General features: G+C 40.8%; 1 protein-coding gene across 3 annotated transcripts in view; it reads left to right on the top strand.

Moving 5' to 3' along the window:
• GUCA1C (guanylate cyclase activator 1C) overlaps positions 1 to 20284 on the top strand; it is a 47382-nt gene extending 27098 nt beyond the window's left edge. For all 3 annotated transcript variants that reach the window (XM_087757427.1, XM_087757426.1, XM_009466724.2), the window contains 3 exons: positions 13747 to 13896; positions 16657 to 16744; positions 19715 to 20284. In XM_087757427.1, coding sequence (XP_087613553.1) covers positions 13747 to 13896; positions 16657 to 16744; positions 19715 to 19845 — 369 coding nt within the window. In that variant the 3' untranslated portion in view covers positions 19846 to 20284. The remainder of the gene's footprint in view (positions 1 to 13746; positions 13897 to 16656; positions 16745 to 19714) is intronic.

Genomic DNA, 20284 nt, shown 5'->3' with positions numbered 1-20284 from the left:
AAGGACAAAATTTGCATAGCCATTTAACATGTGAAGCAATGTACTGAAAAGGGGATGCTGCTCTTGTATTTCTCATTGCTTATTTTGGCATTAATTGAAACTAGCTACAGGAATAAGTGTCTGTTGCTTTGTAAGAAAATTGGATTTTAAAAGCTAGGATATACTGTGAAGAGTAAAGAAGATTAAAGAAGATTAATGGTATGTGGCACCAAAGGAAAATTATGTAAGTTCAAGGATTTTCTGTTAACATTTTATAGAGCACTGGATAGTCCCCAACACAGAACGGTGTTTTCCGCTACACTACTTATGCAGAGATAAAGTTGGTAGATGCAGAAAAATGGACACTCCACAGCAAAAAGTTTAAGAAATCTTTAGATAAGAAGCCACCAACTGATGTCAATCTTTAGTCCTCTTTCTAGCTTGTGCTTTTTCATTGTATTGGGTCTGGCTGAGAAGGAGTTGATTTTCCCCACAGCAGCCCTCATAGCGCTGTGCTTTGTATGGGTAGCCAGAAAGGTGCTGATAGCACACCAGTGCGTTGGCTACTGCTGAGCAGCAGCAGCAAGGCTGTCTCTCCAACATTGCCCCCTCACCAGCAGGCTGGGGATGGGCATGATCTTGGGAGGGGATGTAGCCAGGACAGCTGACCCAAACTGACCAAAGGGATATTCCACACCATATGACATCTGCTCAGCAATGAAAGCTAAGAGAAAGGAGGAGGAAGCAGGGGGGTATTTGCTATTTATGACGTTTGCGTTCTGGAGCAACCGCTACGCGTACTGAAGCCCTGCTTCCTGGGCAAGTGTCTGGACATCACCTGCTGATGGGACATGGAGAATAAAATCTTTGTTTTCCTTTTGCTTCCACACATGGCCTTTGCTTTTGCTTTTATTAAACTGCTTTTATCTTGACCCACGAGGGTTTTTTTTCCATCTCATTTTCTTCCCCCTACCCCGTCCTGCTAAGGAGGGGAGTGATAGAGCAGCATGGTGGCACCTGGCGTGCAGTCAAGGTCAGCCCACCACATTCATTTAAAATTTAAAGTAGTTCTGTGATAAACTAGAGTTCATCTGACATCATTACGCAGATCAGAAGTATAAAAAAGATTTTAAAAGAAATCCACTTTAAAATCTAAAGAAGAAAGTTAAAACAGGCTGTTTGATGTAGAACAGATAATAAGAAATGCAAAAATGCGTTCCTTCAATAGAACTTTCTTGTGTGTCAAAATGACTACATAGCAATGTAAATGAAATCTCAAGCTACATCCTTCTTTTTTTTTTTCTTTTTTTTTTTTTTCCCTCCCCTGAAGAATAAAGGTTTCCCTTCACTCCTCATACTTTGCACAATGCTGACAAGTGTTGGGAGGCAGACCACCATTCCTTTTTTCCTCATCTTAGCTCCTTCCCCGCTGTCCTGCTGTGTCTTTATAGTTCTGATTTTCAGGCAGAGTTTTCAACATCTCATTCTGTGTTCTGGCTATAAATAGATGTTATCCTCTCTGGTTAAAGGGACATGAATGGGATTAGCCAAGTATATCTTCTTAGGTATTGCAGTAGAAGCAAATGCGAATCATTTGGACGTGAAATTCTCTATGAAAGCAGTGGTTGCCCCTCATGTTCCACGAAAAGCGTGCAAATGTTCACAGAAAGATGTAATATTTTTCAGAGATGTTTTGATGATTAACATAACTCTTCTTCATTTGACTTTCAGTTGTTTTCTCCCTCCACTTTTTCCCCCTTATTAAGAATTGTGAGAGACAGAGGAATATTATTTTCATTGATATGAGGTAATTAGTTGCTAGAGATTCTACTGAAGACATTATTTTGTTAAAGATTGACATGGTCCAACAATGCAATGGTTACCTAGCACTATGTGATAGCTGCCTTCCACATTCTTATTGAAGGCATGAAGAGCTCTTAAAAGATGAAATAAAATGACTTCTAGAGAGAAATACTTCAAATGCTACCTGGAACCTGAATATTAAGTGTTTCCACCTCTTGTGGGATTAATTATAATGGCTCAGGGCATCTTTGCTAACTCTCCTTTGTTGGAAAATTTGATCTTCAGTTGGGCTTCCTTTCTCATTGTCTTGCTCTGATGTGTCCTCAGGACCAGGAATAGCTGCTGTGATATGAATTGTCGGGCTGCCTAAGGAACTGCCTAGCCTGTTTGCTGCATCCTTACGTGCTTGCAGGCATTACCAGAGTCGACACAATAGAATTGGGTGCAGTAGTTAACAGTTATCCAAAGCAGGTGAGAGAGGATGATAATTATAGAAATATTTTCCCAAACTTGCCTGAACAACTTTCCTCTTTTGTATCCTAAGTCTTCAAATAGTTCTTAACCAAGGCAGTAAGGTTGCAGCAGCAACATCTGCATTACACACTACACTATGGGGCCATGAGCCATAGAAGCTGGTATTGTGGCTAGCAAGACATGCTACGTTTTACGCTATTCCTTTTCCATGGTTCTTGTGTTGGCCCAGAACATGTGGATAGCACTACTGCTTTGCCCAGAGAAGTCTAACTCTTGCTTTTTCTGCTTTTGAACCCTTTTTTGCTCTCACAATCACCTCTAATTAGTCTCCACAATACGAAATACTTGAAAACTTATTTTCTTTTTATGACAGTCTTAACTATCACATTGTAGAGTCAGCAATAAAAGCCTGTGTGTCAAAAATTAATCAGCTTCTAAACCATGGGCTAGAAAAAAATAAGAATCAAGATATCTCTTAACCGGAAAGAATTCTTCTGTCAGAAGTAACAAAAAATCTGCAGCTCTTACTACCTGAAACTTTTGGGCTTTTTGGAGCTGACATGTACATGTAGAAATCCTTTTCCCATAAGTTTTGGATGCAATCCAACAAAAGCAACAAAAACAACAAAGCCAAACCATTTGCTTCTCCTTAATCTGGAGTAATGTTGCATAAAATTATCTCAAATGCAAAGTAACTAGCTTGATTACTGTAAATAAGAAGGATGTTAAATTATGCTTTGCTATGTTCAAGGCAGTGTAGTTATATCACTTTTGTCAGCATGCTAAGTGCCTTTGAAAGGTACTGTACCTTAGAAAAAAAATTCCATGGAATAGAAACTATGAATATTTCACCTGGTTCCATGAAACACTACTCTATTCATTTATAGACTGTCTTAAAGAATGTCTTTGTTCTACTTCTTAAGTACCTCCAAAATTTTTTTACATCCAATTTTACATATTGATTCCAAAAAAGGAATCTACTACTTTGTAAGGACTTCCCACAATTATTGGTGCAATTTCACAATCTTAATTTTGTTTTCTAGTGGTTTGGCACAGGACTTACTGCTGTGATAGTACTAACTTATGCTATAATAATGTGTCATTACTAGCTAAAAGCCTATGTTAACATTATCATTAAAATCATTACTTGCTTAATGTCAGTACAGTTGAATTCTTGACTATAGGATTTGATGGTACGAGTTACTATCTAAAAGTTTTAGACCAGACGTAATTCCTCAGTAGTGGCACAGCACCATCAACTGTGGAAGGCTGATTCTTTACATGGGATATTGTTGTGGTTTAATCCAGCAGGCAGCTAAACACCACACAGCTGTCCACTCACTCCCCTCCCACCCCAGTGGGGTTGGGGAAAGAACCAGGGGAAGAAAAAAAAAAAAAAAAAAAGAAAAAAAGTAGAATTTGCAGGTTGAGATAAAGACAGTTTAATAGGACAGAATAGGAAGGGAAATAATAATAAAAGGATATACAAAGCATGTAATGTACAATGCAATTGTTCACCACCCGCCAACCGATGCCCAGCCAGCTCCTGAGCAGCAGTCACTGCCCCCTGGCCAGCTCCCCCCAGATTTATATATTGAGCATGATGTCCTCCAAAAGACTGGGCAAGGTGGACAGCTGTTTAATTTCCTCCGTTTCCAAGGCAGCTATACCAAAAGCCCACCAGTACCCTTGTGGGTCCTTGAAATACCCTCTCCTGAGGTAGTCTATGCCAAGGATGCATGGAACCTCTGGGCCAGTCACAATGGGCTGCTTCTGCCCCTCCTTCCCAATTAGGCTCACTTCAGCCTCCAATGTGAATCAAAAGTCTCTTTATGAAGATCAAAGTAAAATCAACCCTTCTACTTTGTCTGGGGAACTGCTCACTGGAAACTGGAACAGCAATTTTCCTGGAAGAACCCCCTTCTGTGATTGTTTTTCCTTGCAACTCACGTACCCGTGCCTCTAAGGTCGAGGTAGGTTTTCCATCCCACATCCTCATGTCCTCGCTGTGGTCATGCAGGTAAAACCACAGGGTGGCCTGTGGTGTGTACCCACTGCATTCTCTCTCTTGAGCAGAGGGACGCTTACTCCTAATGGCTGAGATACTGGTCCGTATAGGTGGGGACCAAGACATATCCTCTTTGAGTTGCTTGAAATCCCATGACAGTTTTTTGGACAGTTTTTCCACAGCCGAGATGCAGGCCTGTAGGGAGGAAGAGAGACTTTCTTCATATGGCCGGAGTTGGCCAGCCAATTCATCCACCATTGGATCTTCCCCGTCTTTCTAGGTCATTATTGCCAATGAGTTTGCATGCGACAATACAAATGCATGCTCTATACAAACTTCTGCCACATGGGTTGTGTGCACCTGACTTCATCTGGATCTTGGGATAACTGCTCATTGTTCAGGTCACCATAAATCACCTCCAGCATGGCTAATTCCCTCAGGTGCTGGATACCTCTCTCCATGGTGGTCCACTTGCCTGGGTGACCTATAACATCTTCCTTGAAAGGGATACCTTTCCTTCACACCTGACAGGAGTTGTCTCCAGAGGCTGAGGGCTTGTGCCCCTTTTCCAATTGCTTTGTCAATGCCCCCTTCCCTAGAAAGGGATTGCAGCTCCTTGGCTTCCCTGCCTCTAATTCCAAGCTATTGGCCCCATTATCCCAGCATCAGAGCAGCCAGGTGACAACGTGCTCGCCTGGATCACGACTGAAATCTTTTCACATATCTCGCAGCTCACTCAGGGATAGGGATTGGGTGGTTACCATCTCATTTATGGGTTCTGCCTCTTCCTTCTCCTGTTCTTATGATAGCCCTAATTCATCTTCACCCCTTACTAAATGAGCTGATTTTCTTGTGTGTTTCTTCTTGCGTATAGGGGCAACCGATACCAGCACAAGCTGGTTCTCTGGTTCAGCCGCAGTGCGTGTCGCCGGGGTTTGAGTAGCTGCAGTGCCTGTCGCGGGGGTTTGAGCAGTCGCCGTGCCTGTCCACCAGGGTTTGAGTAGCCACAGTGCCTCTCACGGGGGCTGGAGTAGCTGCAGTGCGCAGATCTCTGGATGGTATTCTTAAATAGTTGTTTAAACCTAAATAAGACCTGAACCACATTCAGGAGACATAGTAATAGGACCATGCTGGTTTGAACATCCCAAGGATATTAAAAATTTTTAAAAGCTGTTGTAACTAGCCTGAAGGAGAAAGGGAAGGTGAAGGAGTGGGGGAAAGGATTCCTCCCCCATAGATTGATTCTCCGAGGAGAAGAGGTAAAAAGTGTAATTATTAACAGTTTCCGAGAGATGGCTCCCAAAGTACGGGGATGGAGGCAGCACTGAGTACAATCTCATGACCAATAATTTTATCATACCATAAACCAGGGTTACACAGTACGGCAAAGCGATAACTTTAATCCAGCTCCCAGAGGTGACAAACAGGACTGCAGGGAGCGTGGACAGCATGTAAAGTGTTTGGTAACGCAACCCTGAGAACCAGCACAACAACTCTTGCGAGAAAATAAATCAATGTTGCGACCAGCAACTATTAACCTAATAATGAATGCTTATCACAAATTTGTTTTAACACGCTCTGGCCAGATCTGTTGTTATCTCGAACCCTTCATGCCCCACACTGGGCACCAAAAAGGACTGTTGTGGTTTAACCCAGCAGGCAGCTAAACACCACACAGCCGTTTGCTCACTTCCCCCACTTCCCAGTGGGATGGGGGAAAGAATCGGGACGGGGAGGGGGAGAAAGAAAGTAAAATTCATGGGCTGAACTAAAGACAGTTTAACAGGACAGAAAAGGAAGGGAGATAATTAATAATAATAAAAGAATATACAAAGCAAGTAATGCACAATGCAATTGCTCACCACCTGCCAACCGATGCCCAGCCAGTTCCCAAGCAGCAGTCACTGCCCCCTGGCCAGCTCCCCCCAGATTTATACACTGAGCATGATGTCACATGGTATGGCATAGCCCTTTGGCCAGTTTGGGTCAGCTGTCCTGGCTGTGCTCCCTCCCAGCTTCTTGTGCACCTGGCAGAGCCCGGGAAGCTTAAAAAGTCCTTGACTAGTGTAAGCACTACTTAGCAACAACTAAACATCAGTGTGTTATCAGCATTCTTCTCATCCTAAATCCAAAACACAGCACTATACCAGCTCCTGGGAAGAAAATTAACTCTATCCCAGCCAAAACTAGGACAGATATTAAAGTGAGCTCTGCCTCAGATTTCTGTTACAGCTTTGCAGAATTCAGTGGCTTTTCTTTGCATTTCAAAAAGGGTAATTGCATGTCCAAGAAATTTTCTCTTTAAAAACATAATTTCAAAATATTGTAGGCAAGTGCTATTTAGTAATATTCCAGTTGAATTTTCCTTGCATCGCAGTCTTGATGCTGAGCTAGATTGGATTAAGCTATGCGGTGGGGCAGCAGTACTCACAGTGCACGCCACGGACTGTCCCCACCTCACTGGATAGCCTCTGCCTTGCCATCTGCGCACAGCGTGTCCAGGCTCACTACGTTTGCAACAGAGATTTGCTGCACTTGGGCAGCAGATCCATCACACTGTAGAGCATGTCCAGATCAAAGACATGGTTTGTGCGTGGTGCAAGGCCAGATGCACGCCATCCACCAACGCTTAGGCGCCTGGCTGTCAGGAGTCCCCTTTCACACTAGGACCCAGCACCTGAGATCTACAGGGTAAGACCGCCCAGCCCGTAGGTGCTGTATGAAGCTGTAATGCCAACTACGTTGTACAAGAGACCCAGAGAAAATGAATCACTGCATTGGATACAGAGAAAGCAGTGGCAAAAAGTACTGACAATAAAAATTAAGTACTTAGAGGTTTGGTCAAGTGATTCTTTGGCTTAACCTTTTTTTTTCCTTGTTTTTTTCTTTAACGTGGATTAAATTTGTATCACATACATTTTTACTGAATGTCCTGCAGAAACAAATGTAGCAAAACTCAATGTGAGTCAGTATAGAAAGGGAGGAATATGAAAGAATGATGAAGTTACATTTTATTTAAAAATAATTTTCATCGTCTACACAGTCTCCCACTGAGTTGTGCTACCTGAGTTCCTACACTCCCTGACTGTTTTTAAAAGAAAAGAAAGGGTTTAGAGTCATTTCCTCTGCAGTTATTCAGTGACCAATATTACACATCAAACTGAAGAATTACACTTTTCTAACAACATGTGTAGGGTTCCTTTGAAAATTTCATTTAAGTGTAAACAAATTATCATGTACTCTGCAGCCTTCACTGAGCTTAAAAAGCGCTTGGAGCATATTACTACCATTACCAGCTAACACTGTAATTTTGTCACATTACATGAACAGGCAATGAAGATGAACTTTGTACAATTAATCATAATTACTTTTAAATGCTACTTGTTAAATTATGATGTAGATAATGGGGAAAGTAATTTTAACGAGAAACACTTCAGGAATCTAGTTCTTTTATTTAAAGAAATGTTAAGTATTTTTTAAAAGTGCAACTGTCTTTTTTTTCTATTTATTTCTTTATTAATTGTGAATAGAGCAGTTAGAGGATACTCCAGGTTTACATTTTCTTCTTTTTCCCCTTTACCATTTAAGCGTTGCTTTGAAACATCTGCAACTATGCAATCATGATTCACACATTTGTTGGGGACAATGATGTTGGTGAACCATGCTTTGGAAATAATAATTGCAGAAAAAAATGCAGCAAAAATTGGATGATCTGTTTTAACTAACTTGGCCACAAACTCATGTAATGACAATAAATTGGTAACTGCTTTCTTGTGACAAAGCATGATCTATAATCTCCCATTTTTTACAGAAATAAAAAATGCCTACTAGCTAAAGAAAGTAGAGAGTATTAACTTTTTCCTTCCCTGAGGTCCTTTATCTGATAATACTGAGTAGTTTAGGGAATGATAGTATATGTGTTTAACTTTTAGGAGCCTTCTTGCATACATCCCTTGAGATATTAATTCCTAAAAGCATTATGTAGGACCACCCGAGATAATCTGCCAAATAGAGCATCTTTGCCTCTAGAAGACACGAAAGTCTTCAAAGTGCTTTTCCTGGAGGTTTGTCCTGCTGCATTCTTCGGTTTGCCAAACAAGAAAAATTTGCTTGAATTGTCAGCAAGAACTTTGCTGAAAAATGTGTCGTGTGGTCACAGCTGCATTTTTTAGTTTTCTCTCTCTTGACTACTGCTTTATTTTAAGTTGGGAAAGATGCTCCTAAAAGCACAGGCTCAAAATTAGGGGTGCAGATAGCTGAACCCCACCATCGAGCAATTGATGGCAGAGGGCTAGGCCTTTGAGCACGTGCTTTCCTTCTGTACAGCCCTCCTGGGCACTGCTGTGCTGTGCTGCAGGCTGAGCACAGGACCCAGCCTGATGTCTTGGGGATTTCCCTGTCTCCCTGCTTCTCCAGTAATCTTGAAAGCAAATCGTGAGTGATGGCAGGGACTTGGGGGGTAGTTGTTAATTTTAAAGAAATAAAATTGTTTGTCATCTTAATATTTTGGATTTCACCAGGTTTTACCAGGGTAGCCTACAAGCCTGAGAGCCAGGACACATGGCTGGCTCTGCATTTCCAACTCCTGTAACACAAAGGTTCTGGCATTTTCCAAGTTCCCAAATCTCGCAGGGCCTCTTCATCTGGACAAAGTAGAACCTGGTGTAACAGTCTGGTCAATACAGCCTCGTTTCTTTATGTAACAGTGGGTATGCAACTATCTGCAAAACCACTTAACGATCTGCAGCTCCTAATTCCCTGCTTCATTCTTCATCCTTATCTAATAGCCTTTGCTTGCCAAGGGTCTCCCCCCACCCTGTGACAAAGGCCAGCTTTGTTTACTCAGGAAACTGGTGATTCTGGCCACAGCCCGCACGGGATCTGGAGCTCTCTCCAAGCCCCAAACTCCAATATCAGACCTTAGGGATGTGTCAAAGTAACAGAGTCACAACTAGCTCTGTATTTCTTCAGTAGCATGTATGCAACCTTTGAGAAACAGCTGAAAGTCTTCGGAAGAAAAAAGAAAGGAAGGAAATTGGAGAAGATGAAATGGAGTGAAATGAATCCTCCGTTAGGTTTCTGAGGGCAGAGAAAGCAGCGCTATATTTGAAATGGGGTCTACAGAGAAAGAGAAAAGCATGTAGGATTAGCTATAAATTTCACAGTTATTCTGAGCTGTTGTAATCTGCTGTTTGACCTGTGCCTCCTCCCTCTGCCTTATGAGGTTTAAGTAGGATTCTGAAAGACAGGGGGTGGGGAGGGAAGGTGGCTTAATGTCCTAAGCCCTAGGTTTGAAATACCTAGACTGTCTATATTTGCACACTTGTTAATCCTGACAAAGCCTGTTGAGCTATTTTCCTGCTGTCAGGTTGAGTTTAGAGATTTTGCAGGAGCAAATTTGAAAACAAGACACTGCTTATTGCGTATAGACTCAGTAGAGTCCTCAGTACTCCAAGGCAGACGATGAGTTCTCTCATCGTAGGGTTTTGCGGGGACAGAAATCTGCCCTTTCCACATGCATAGCCATAGTGGGCTGTGGGAGATGACTGGCTCACTATCCCAGCAGCACTGCATCAACACAGTTAGGAAATCACGTCCAGGTAGGAGCTAGGCAGCCAAAACGCCAAGTTCAGATCATTCTGGCCCAACCTTGAATTACCATGCTGTTTAAGATCAGCTGTGTATTCACAGGTGACAAGTCAATTATTTTTAATCTGTATTCAAATAGTTTGAAGCTGTGAGAGTTTTTTAAGGACCTGTGAAGATCAGCAACGCTATTCTGGGAACTGAAGGATAATGCCCTCCTACGGCTCCGGGGCTGGGGTATTAATTGCTGTTGTGTAACGCTGCAGTCCCTCACTGCCTGGCTTTGCCCTCACAGGACACACATCCCCGTCCTCACCGAACAAAAGTGAGCAGCCTCCGGCAACTGCACATAGCTTGACGTTCTGAAGCAAAAACATCTCATAAAAAGATAAAATTAAATTGCTTTCTCTTCAGGAGATCCAGTAACTGATGAACAACTGAAATGAGTCCTGGGTCCTGGGCAGGGGCAGTCAGGGCTGCTGGTGCCCTCAGGGCTGTGAGGATCAGTTTTATGTCATCAGCAAATTCTTCTTCCAGTTTTGGAGCCTTCTTTTGTCTTTGTTTTGTAAATCGAACTGTTCCAAGCGGCTTTAAAAAATCATCCATCAGTGAAAGCAAAACAAGTTACAAAAACACAGCATCAAAGGGCACAAACACATGCACAACCATAATGCATCCTCAAGCTTCTAGTTCATCTGGTCAAGCCATGAAGAGACTGAAAAAAGTAAATATTTTTATTAAGTCTACTATGCTAAGCAGAAAGTCCAGAAGACTTTGGGGCATGTAAAAGAAGTTTTGAGCCCATTTTTTTGGTGTCTCTCTGGCCCACTCCCCAGAACTGCATCAGGAGATTTCTGCCCCCCTATTTTACACCACATCCAGAGGGGGTACACTGGGAGCTTACCCCAGCTGGCTCTGGGCATATGGGCAGGGAAGGGAGCAGGACTTCACCGCCCCTCCAGGCACCCATGATGTCCCAGTGTAATTGTGCTACAGCTGAGGAAGGCATGGCCAGTACCATACAGACACGGAAAATAAGCCTTCACACACAAGAAATGCATCCGTTACCCAAATCTGTCCCGTATCCTAAGTTGCCAAATAAGCAAGTTTGACCAGCATTAATTCCATTTAATAAAAATATCAGAAATTTGCCCTTTGGAATAACAGAGTAAAGCACCAGAAGTAAATTATTTTGTATAGAATCACAGAATCATAGAATGGTTTCGGTTAGAAGGGACCTTAAAGATCATCTTGTTCCAACCCCCAACCTTCCACCACTGGTAATCAGCTCTGCTTATTATGTTGTTGGGTTTATTTTTCATTTTATTGTATTTATTTTATTATTTTTACAGTAGCCCTTTGCTTGTGAATTACTGACTTCTTAACGAGCAACAGATACTTTACTGTGTGTGCTGCAGTGTGAGCCTGGAGACATGTAAGGATGGACCTAGATACTTGTATTGTGAATGGTTATAGAGCAGCAGATGGGTAAATCAGCACAGCAGTATACTTTTAATATCATCATAACACATTTATTTTATTATTTTTTGTACTCACAGAACCACAGGATGATCTCCATAGGTTACTGTTATGATTTTTTTCATTATTTAATGTGTTACTCTGAGGCTTTTGGATGCCACTGTAAAAAGCACAGTATTTATCTGAGAAAGCTCTGGTTACGTGTAACAGGATCGCCATAGCCTTCTGCATCACATAAATGTTTTCTTTTCTACCTACAATGTATGGTTTTTGGTGTAGAAAGGAAAACCAGCACATTTCTCATCAGTCTCTTTGTGCAATGTTTCTGGTTCCACATCAGGCAGATAAACATGTCTGCCTTCTCAGTATTTCTATTCCTGATGCACTGGCTGCTGAGGTTAACATGTCGCCAGTGGTCTTTGCATGTCTACAGAACATGGCGGGGGCTTTACTGGCAACTACAATTTCCCTCAGGTGTTTTTCAGAGGTGGAGTTTTTTGACCTTGGCCTTCAGTCCCTTCCTGCTTGGGGCAAGCCAAATGATGCACCAGATCAGAATTACATACCCAAACACATTAAGCTGATGATTACGTTTTCCAAACTCTGGTATTTTGTCAGAGCAACAACAGTGACACTAAGACACAGGAAGAAAGCAAAGAAAATACTATTTTCCAAAATCCAAAGTGAAATGTAAGGGAGAAAGAAGAAAATTAATCTTGTCATGGACACCCAGCAAGCCTAAATTTAATCTGTAGTTTCAATAAGTACTAAGAAATGCAATAAAAAAGCAGCAATGTGAAATGCATCTAACCACATTCTTAATAGATCTATCAAATCAGATGATGGAAACTTAATCAGCAAAATAAACCTTGCCCTCCAGTAAAATACTTGATGAGATGCTTCTTGAAATACTACTTTCAAAATTGAAATTCAAGCTGGTGTGCCAAAAAGCAGCATAAAGTTTGTGGTACGTGATGTGTCATTTTTTGGTAAAGCATCTGCTCTTAATACTAGGCATAATCTTATTTGAAAACTACATGTGGTTACTGCCAAACTTCATTTAAGCCCAAACAGTGGTTGAATGGTGTCTCTGCCTTTGCTGGGTTTGCTGTGATTGTAATTACAGTGAATCTAGCAACCACAGCAGAATCTGCACAAAGAGTCTGTGAAGCAATGGACACTCTGCACAAGTTATGCACACATCACTTCTGCATTTACATTGAATCCAGTGTGTTTGAAACACTGGATTTACCGCTTAGGTGTCACTCTGCCAAACAGCCTTGCACAGAAATCAAAACAAACACTACAAGTATGGCAATGAGTCCCACCACACATTTATGGGACTTCTTTTTGTCTAGTATAGTCTCGAGGGCAGATTAATGCCTACTGGTTGCAAAACCTCAACCGGCAAGACGTGTGTTGATGTATGACAATAAAAATAAGTAACATGCTAAACCTGATTGATGATAGATACTCATCCAAGCTTCTTGTCTCAGTCACAGGCCATCTGAAACTGATGACAGTCTTTCCAAGGTTTTCCAAGCTATTGGATTCTGACCAATGTAAAGATCACAAGATTAAATTTACCAGCTGTTAATTCTTTTTATATGCACAGTTGGAGCAAGTACTCTCCAAATTCAGCAACTGTTTCTTCCATCCTCACCACATTTTTACAGAAACAGAGGAACTGTTGCAGTGGCTTAGACCACCTGACCACGGAGACCCATCCTTGACAGGTTTCCATCACTAGCTTCAGAGAAGGAAGCACAAAATATGGAATTAAATCGACCTGAAATGCTCTTTCCCTAGGAATATCCCCCAATCCTCACTATTTAGAAACTAGTTTATGACTTGAGAGCTTTATATCCCATGCAAAATGTATTAGTCAACGAGACCTGATGTTTTTACGGAAAATACACAGTATCCAGAGCTCATGCCAGGTTATTGGTTAACATGTACTACACTTACTTACTACATGATCTCTCAGATGAATAACACCTGGAGCAGCTCTGTTGCACTGGAAATCATCCGTAGTGCCCATATGAATATAAACAACTCCACTGTAGACATGTCATTAGTACCAAACCAGATATCCCAGACTCCCCTTCTTCACATGTGGAAGTCTAGCACCAAACTGTTTCTCTTCTCCTCAAAAAATGTCAATACCAATTGCTCAGAACAGATTTGCCCCCACCCCTGCTGCCCCCAGCTTTCAGGGGAGAATAAAACTGTCTGTGCTAACACTCCTTCCAGGTGAGCCAATCCTTTTTAAATATCGCAGCAGATTTCTATGTTAAGGTGCTTTATAAATCAGTGTGTGTTATAGCAAATTCAATGACCTGTTTCTGTGAAATTGCCAGAATGAACAGAAAGCCAATGTTGTTAAATGGTTGGTTTTTTTCTTCTCTCTCTCTTAGGATGGATTCATAGACTTCTTGGAGTTCATAGCTGCAATAAATTTGGTTATACGAGGGAAAATTGACCAAAAATTGAAATGGTATTTTAAGCTATATGATGCTGATGGAAACGGATGTATTGACAAAAAAGAACTACTAAGCATATTCACGGTAAGCAAGTTATGACCAACAGCAAGAGCATTTGACATAGTGCATTGCCTCTGAAACAGTGGGTTCATCATGTGTTGTAAACGGATTGTCTGTACCTTGCCTAATGTTTTACAGTTATAAAACTAGAATTGTTCTGGCTAGCGACACTCCTGCCATTAGTTTCTTGCTTATTGAAGGAAACATATCTAAGTAGTATTTTACTTAAACCATAGTTCTACAGCTATAGTGCTTTACTGAAAGTGAAAAACTGTAGAAACTGTAGAGACATTATTGTGATAAACTATACTATAGGGCAGGGTAGAACTGAAGCAGCATAGTGAATAAAAGAGCTGGTTACAAGTGTTTGTGCCAGTCTGTTGTGGGAAACCGGCTTCTCAAACTGAACTTGCTGCAAGAAACAATACAGGTGTCATCAAAATATTCCAATATTTTAATTTTTTGAAAGGCTTTTAGATTTATTTACTACAAATGCCACTACACCTATTTTAAAATTAAATAGGGGAAAATTCATTTTATCATTAAATCATGCAGCGACATTTGGATACAAATATTGTAGAAAATTTTGCAGAAAATGGGTCCATTTCAAACCCATAAAACCGAAGCGGTGTAATTCTTTCTTTGAAATTATTTTTGTATTTTTCAACTTGCTCTAGTGAAATATATTTTGCACTTCAGTAACTGCTTTCATCCAAAAGGTACGATAGCGTTCCTTGCAAATATGAACGACAATACTGCTCCCTAAATGTAGAGGATTTGTTACAGATCAAGATTTTGCTGCAGGGAGCATAAAATCTAAATAGGGATTTAATGTCATAATAACCAAGGAATGTACTTTGCCTGGATTCTGTATTATTGCTAGTGCCTGGCTAGTCACTGTTAGAGACTTTCAAGAGCTGCTGCCCAAGTTAAAAGGAACTGGAGCCACATGGAGCCACGGGGTCAAACAAATAAAGTTGATGTATCACATTCTAAAGAGCAGCTTTCTAAAGGCAGAAGGAGAGGCTCCCAGATTTCTCCTCGTTTAAGACTAATGACATCTTTCTTTTGCACATATTCTCCATCATTTTTCACCCAGCAGCAATGAGGTGACTGTGTTTTGTTTTGGGCTTTATCCAAAAAGAGAATTAAAATCCCTTTAATGTAAAGAAGATTTCGTTTTCAACTTACTTGGGTTTAAAACCAGTTTAAACCTCTGTGTGTTTTCTTCTCTTTTGGAGTACAAGAACTTTAACTTAAACCTGCCTAAGCCATTTGACCTAGGCTAGATTAAAATCAGTGGGCTCTAAGCAAAAATAAAAACACAGGCTCATAGCCATTAAGGGCCCTGCTTATACTAAGCATCAGTAAACAAGGACTTGTCTAAAAAGATATGTCATATCTGAGACATTAAGTTAAATCACAGAAGTCCTACTAAAACTTCATCTGTCCCTACAGCTATGCAAACTTTGGACCAGCAGCTCATTTTCAACCATCAGAATTCCTTCCAGACAACCATGCACCCTCTCAGTGCCTTTCAACAGCCGTTATTTTATTTTACTGTTTAAGGTGATTCTGTGGTAGTCAGTGATTCAAGGACTTTAGGAACCACTGCTTTACTCTTAGCACTATAACAAATTTAACTGTGGCAGAGGTACAACCTTCTTCTGAAGAGTGCATCAGTCAGACATATAAAACACCAGAAGTATCTAAAGTATGAATTAGTCATACAAACAAGTTTATGTACCTGTTTTTGTAAAATTCTTGCTGCCTTTTTGAACTCATTTGTGCAAACTAAGCTAAAGACAGTGATGGTCAAGTATTCCACATCAGTGCTGAACAGGTTTAAATTATGTTTTATTTAAATATAATGAGTTCTGAAATAGTATCAGGAATACCGAAGGAAACAACTGGCACATACAGTGAATTACCTTACACTCCACAGTTCATCTCAAGATAATTCAGGTGTAGAAAAACAAATTCTATAGTATGCCCATTATAGAACATATGTGCATGTGTGTTTATACATATATGTGTATGTATTTTCCCAGTCACTTACTAATTGTGATATTGAGTCCAACTCTGTAAACATACGCTTGTTGCTTCTGGACCACTGGCTATTAACATATAGACTCCTATTTTGCTAACCCGAATGATCACCATAATGCAAAAATTACTGTCTCAGTGAATGGGACACAATTTTGCAAAAATATTCATGTATACCTTTACTCCAAATATTGGGTCCTTTTGCCACAGAAAAAGTAGAGGGGAGACTTCTAGTTTTCTTAATTTCTTTGGAGGACAAGTAAATTTTGCCAACTTCCAGGACTGCTCGTCTGACTGTATTTGTGATTACTAAGTTAAACACGTCTTAATAGAAAAATTACTTAGGCTTTCTCCTCATGTGCCTTCAGCTGTGAAAAAAAAATACTATATTTAAATCACACAGACAATAGGGCACTCTCCGAAGACACAGAACTCTCTAGGGCAACATAAAAACGCTGGTGTGGAATCTAAAGTGTATTGCAGAGCAGAGGTGCCACATGGTTTCAGAAGACCTTCAGAGATATGTAAATTAGCCTGTAATCTTCAGGCTGTTTTATGTTAATTAAATTTTCAGTCCTCACTACTGAAGATTTACTTGAAATAGCTATTTATTTAGCGATTTTTGAAAGAGTTGGTGAACTAAAGAGCTGCATGGCAATTACTGCAGTTGCCAGTGTATTGTTTTCACAACTTGATGGAAAAGAAGTCTGAAAGAACTTTCTGCATTTCTGCCTTCAGGCTATCCAGGCTATTAATGGCCACACCAACATGTCTGCTGAAGAGTTCACAAACATGATATTTCAGAAGATAGATGTGAACAACGATGGTAAGAATCTAGGTTTTCTTGGCATTGGCAGGGATTTTCCCCCGTAAGTATGGGATCAAGAGGGGAGTTGAACACACTACTGAAGAACTGACTGGTTTAGACGAACTGAAAGCCTGAATCTGTTCTTTACCCATATTTCTTCAGCTTTACAGTGAAGCGTAAATCAACTGACTCTACTAAGCTGACACAGGAATTACATGCAGTAGGGCCTAAAACATGGAGGTCTTGCACTGTTCATCCAAAATGCCAGTACTCTGGTTGCACGGCAAAATGAAAGTGTAAATGATGAGGTTTTTTAGTATATTTGTGTTGGCTTAATCTAACTAAAATGGAGAAGAAAACCAATTAAGATGCGTGGTTGCACAGGCTCTAGCATGTTCTAAAGATTGGACAGCATATTGGATGTCCCTTGAAGGCTGATCGTTAACACATGCTAAGACACATGCTACTGTTTTTTCTCAAGATAGCTAGATTAAGCCAATTGGATTTGCATTTGGAAAGTAAAACTTTAATTCACTGCTTCAGAGTTGTTTCTAACAGAAAACCTGTCACATGTGAATGTCTCCCCTCATACTGCTAATCATGAAGTTCCTCCTTCCACTGGCAATTATGTTTTACAGTAATTACTGCAATCATTGACAAATTAGGAATATTAGGAAAGCATTGCAGAGCAAAATCAGATCCCAGCCAGGAATTCCAGGCATTTTTTTGTTCATATTTCTGGTCTTATTTAGTGTGTTAAGTTACTTTTAAAAAAGCTGTTTGCAATATATAATCAGAGTATAAACAGTGATCTTGTGATGCATGTGAATAACTCAGAGAAGACTTTTTCCCCACCTGCTTGGCCCATCTTTTGGGTGAAGGCAAATTACTAAAGGACTCCAAATAACATAAAGTCATATTCTAGAATCTAACCCAAATTCTATGATTATTCATACTTTGGCCCCTGCTTTGACCATATGTTTACTGCAAGTAATAACTGTATCTGAGCTAGACCATCAGCTGAAAAAATAACTTTTGCATCTTATGTTTTAGTAATGAAATGCCAGAACATGAATTATTCAGAATTATCTTCATAATACTCCCATTTCAAACTGCTTTCTATAGTTATTTTTTAAATAGCTGCAAAGCAGCAGGACTAGCTCCACCTGAGGAATACGACAAATTTTACCAAGTTTAGCTTAAACTATGCTACCTCCTTGTAGCTTCTTATTAAAGAAAAGGGAAAAGAGACAAATAAGTTGCAATGTCCTTCCTCACATTAAAATATAAGAAATAATCCCATAGTCATAGAGAGCAATTCTTAAAACAAATATCCTGATGGCTTTGCAGTTTATTTTCATTAGCTCAAGGAAATCTGAGACCCATCGCAGTCGCAGTGAGTCTGGGCATGCCAGTGTAACCTCATCTCACGGGTAACTGCAGTGGGTTTTATACGCTTGCACACTGGTATTGGTGCTTTGAAATATATAGCCTGGGATCAATAGGAGGGAATTCAAGGACAGTTGACCTGCAGAAGCAGTCCAGGAACCCCATCCAACCAAAGATCTCAGTCAAAGGCAATACAGAGGGAAGGAGATGGGAAGTAAGAGGAGTGCCTGGGATAGGAGGAGAGATCGGAGGAAGCGAGTGGATGAGTGGCAAAGCAGGAGGACGCAGACAAGCGTAGAGAGGCAGCTTGTTCTGTCTCTGCTCCCGGGATGAATATCTAAGGGCACCGGGGTTGAAAGAGGAGGTGTGAGCACCCTCAGGGCACTGCACACCAACCCCTGGAGAGGGTCTCACTCCTCTCACTGAAGCCTAAGAGCCAGGACTGCTGTCAAATGATGTCTTTCCACTTTAATAGTGTGCATATGAGCCTGCTCACCTGTGCAGTGAGGACCCATATGACTAAAGAGGATGCATCCTTTACTGCCCATGGGTAGAAAGTGGTTTTTGCATTTTCCAAATGCTGATCATTTTCCTTTTTCACATCGGGGAGTTAAATCCAAAAATAGCCAAAAGTCACCTGGCTAAGCATTCACCAGAAGTGCACGCAACTTGAATTGCTGCCCCCTGCACCCTGGGGCCCTAAGTCATCCAGCTATCTTCCTCTTTGCCTGGCCTCTTGTCATTTATTTCAGTGAGAAATCATTCATTGTTGTGATTTTAACAAGAACCTTTAAACAGTTCTCAGAGGAAAGAATCAAGCTCCTGCTATTAAACCAAGCTCTGTTTCCCCTTTCAGAGAAAAGCAGTATCACTGGAATAACTTCTAACCAGAGACCTGTGTACACTCCTGTGTACCATGTGAGCAGGCACATGCCTAGGACCGGCCTTTGCCTCTGCTGACAGGGAAGAGAGCAGGAAAAGCAGAAGAATGCTAAATGATACTCCTGCTCCTCAGTAAAAGAGATTTTAGAGTTGTCTCACAATTTCCAAGGTATTACCTGATTTTGACATAAGCCCAAAAAATCATGCTCTAAATGACCATTTCAGTTGCTTGGAAGAATTGATCTAATCAAACCATTTAACCGATTTTTTTACTATATGTTATCGTGGCTCTAAATAATCCTAGTAGTCAACACAGGGAGCATGCCTGGTAATCCTCAGCAAATCATGCCGTAATCTCTGGTAAAACCAGCTGTAAGATAAATTCCAGTTAGCTCAGTGAGAATTGGTCCATACCTCTAAACTCAGCCTTGATACAGGCTTCATTAGCGCCCTTTTTCACACATTTCTGTTCCCATAGATACTGAGCACTCATAGTTGTCTTAGACTTCTGTGAAAGGTGCGCTTGATCTCTTTTAACAGAAAAAGGCAAGTCTGAGTTCTAGGATGTGATGCAAAGTGGGAAAACAGAAAATATTCTGCCTGCATTTGCCTATCAGCAGAGAATGGGGAACCTTCCTGAGGGATTCAATCTGGCATGAATGGCCTTGTGTTGGGCTGGGCTCCTCGGTTCCTCAGGAGTATCTGATTTTCTTCTAGGGGAATTGACTTTAGAAGAATTTATCAATGGTGTGGAAAGAGACAAGGACCTAATGGAATTGATTACAAAAAGTTTTGACCTTTCCAACGTACTCAAAGTCATACAGAGCGGCAGGAGACACAGCATCTGAAGGATCCAGTGATGGACGTGGCATCTGTGTCGTCATTTCAAGGAAGATAATATTTGATACATTCAGAGAACTTGATGTCGTCAAAGCCTGCCCAGGCAATACCGAGCAGCCTGCTCCAGGAGTAACAATTTTCACCCTTGACTCCGTATCTCTCCTTTTCTTTTCTTTATTCTTTCCCTCGCCAATGACTGTGGCAGCCACAGAACACAAAGCTTTGCCCACATATAACAGAAAAGCTATTTGATGCAGTACAAATAACTTATTTATTCTCTATGAACACTGTTCAGAGTAATCAATAAAACAATGAAAATATCGCAAAATGCAACCTTTCTAGAAGACACGGAGTTAATACATTTCTTCCTTTAAGTATGGGCTCTTTAACCTACTATCTAAAGTGTGGACACAAACTTCTAGGTAGGACTGGGCTCTATCCGGATGA

Source organism: Nipponia nippon, unplaced genomic scaffold (assembly GCF_047370975.1).
Source record: "Nipponia nippon isolate SJK-2023a ecotype South Korea unplaced genomic scaffold, ASM4737097v1 scaffold_2, whole genome shotgun sequence".
NCBI lineage: Eukaryota > Metazoa > Chordata > Aves > Pelecaniformes > Threskiornithidae > Nipponia > Nipponia nippon.
This window is presented reverse-complemented; position numbering and strand designations above follow the sequence as displayed.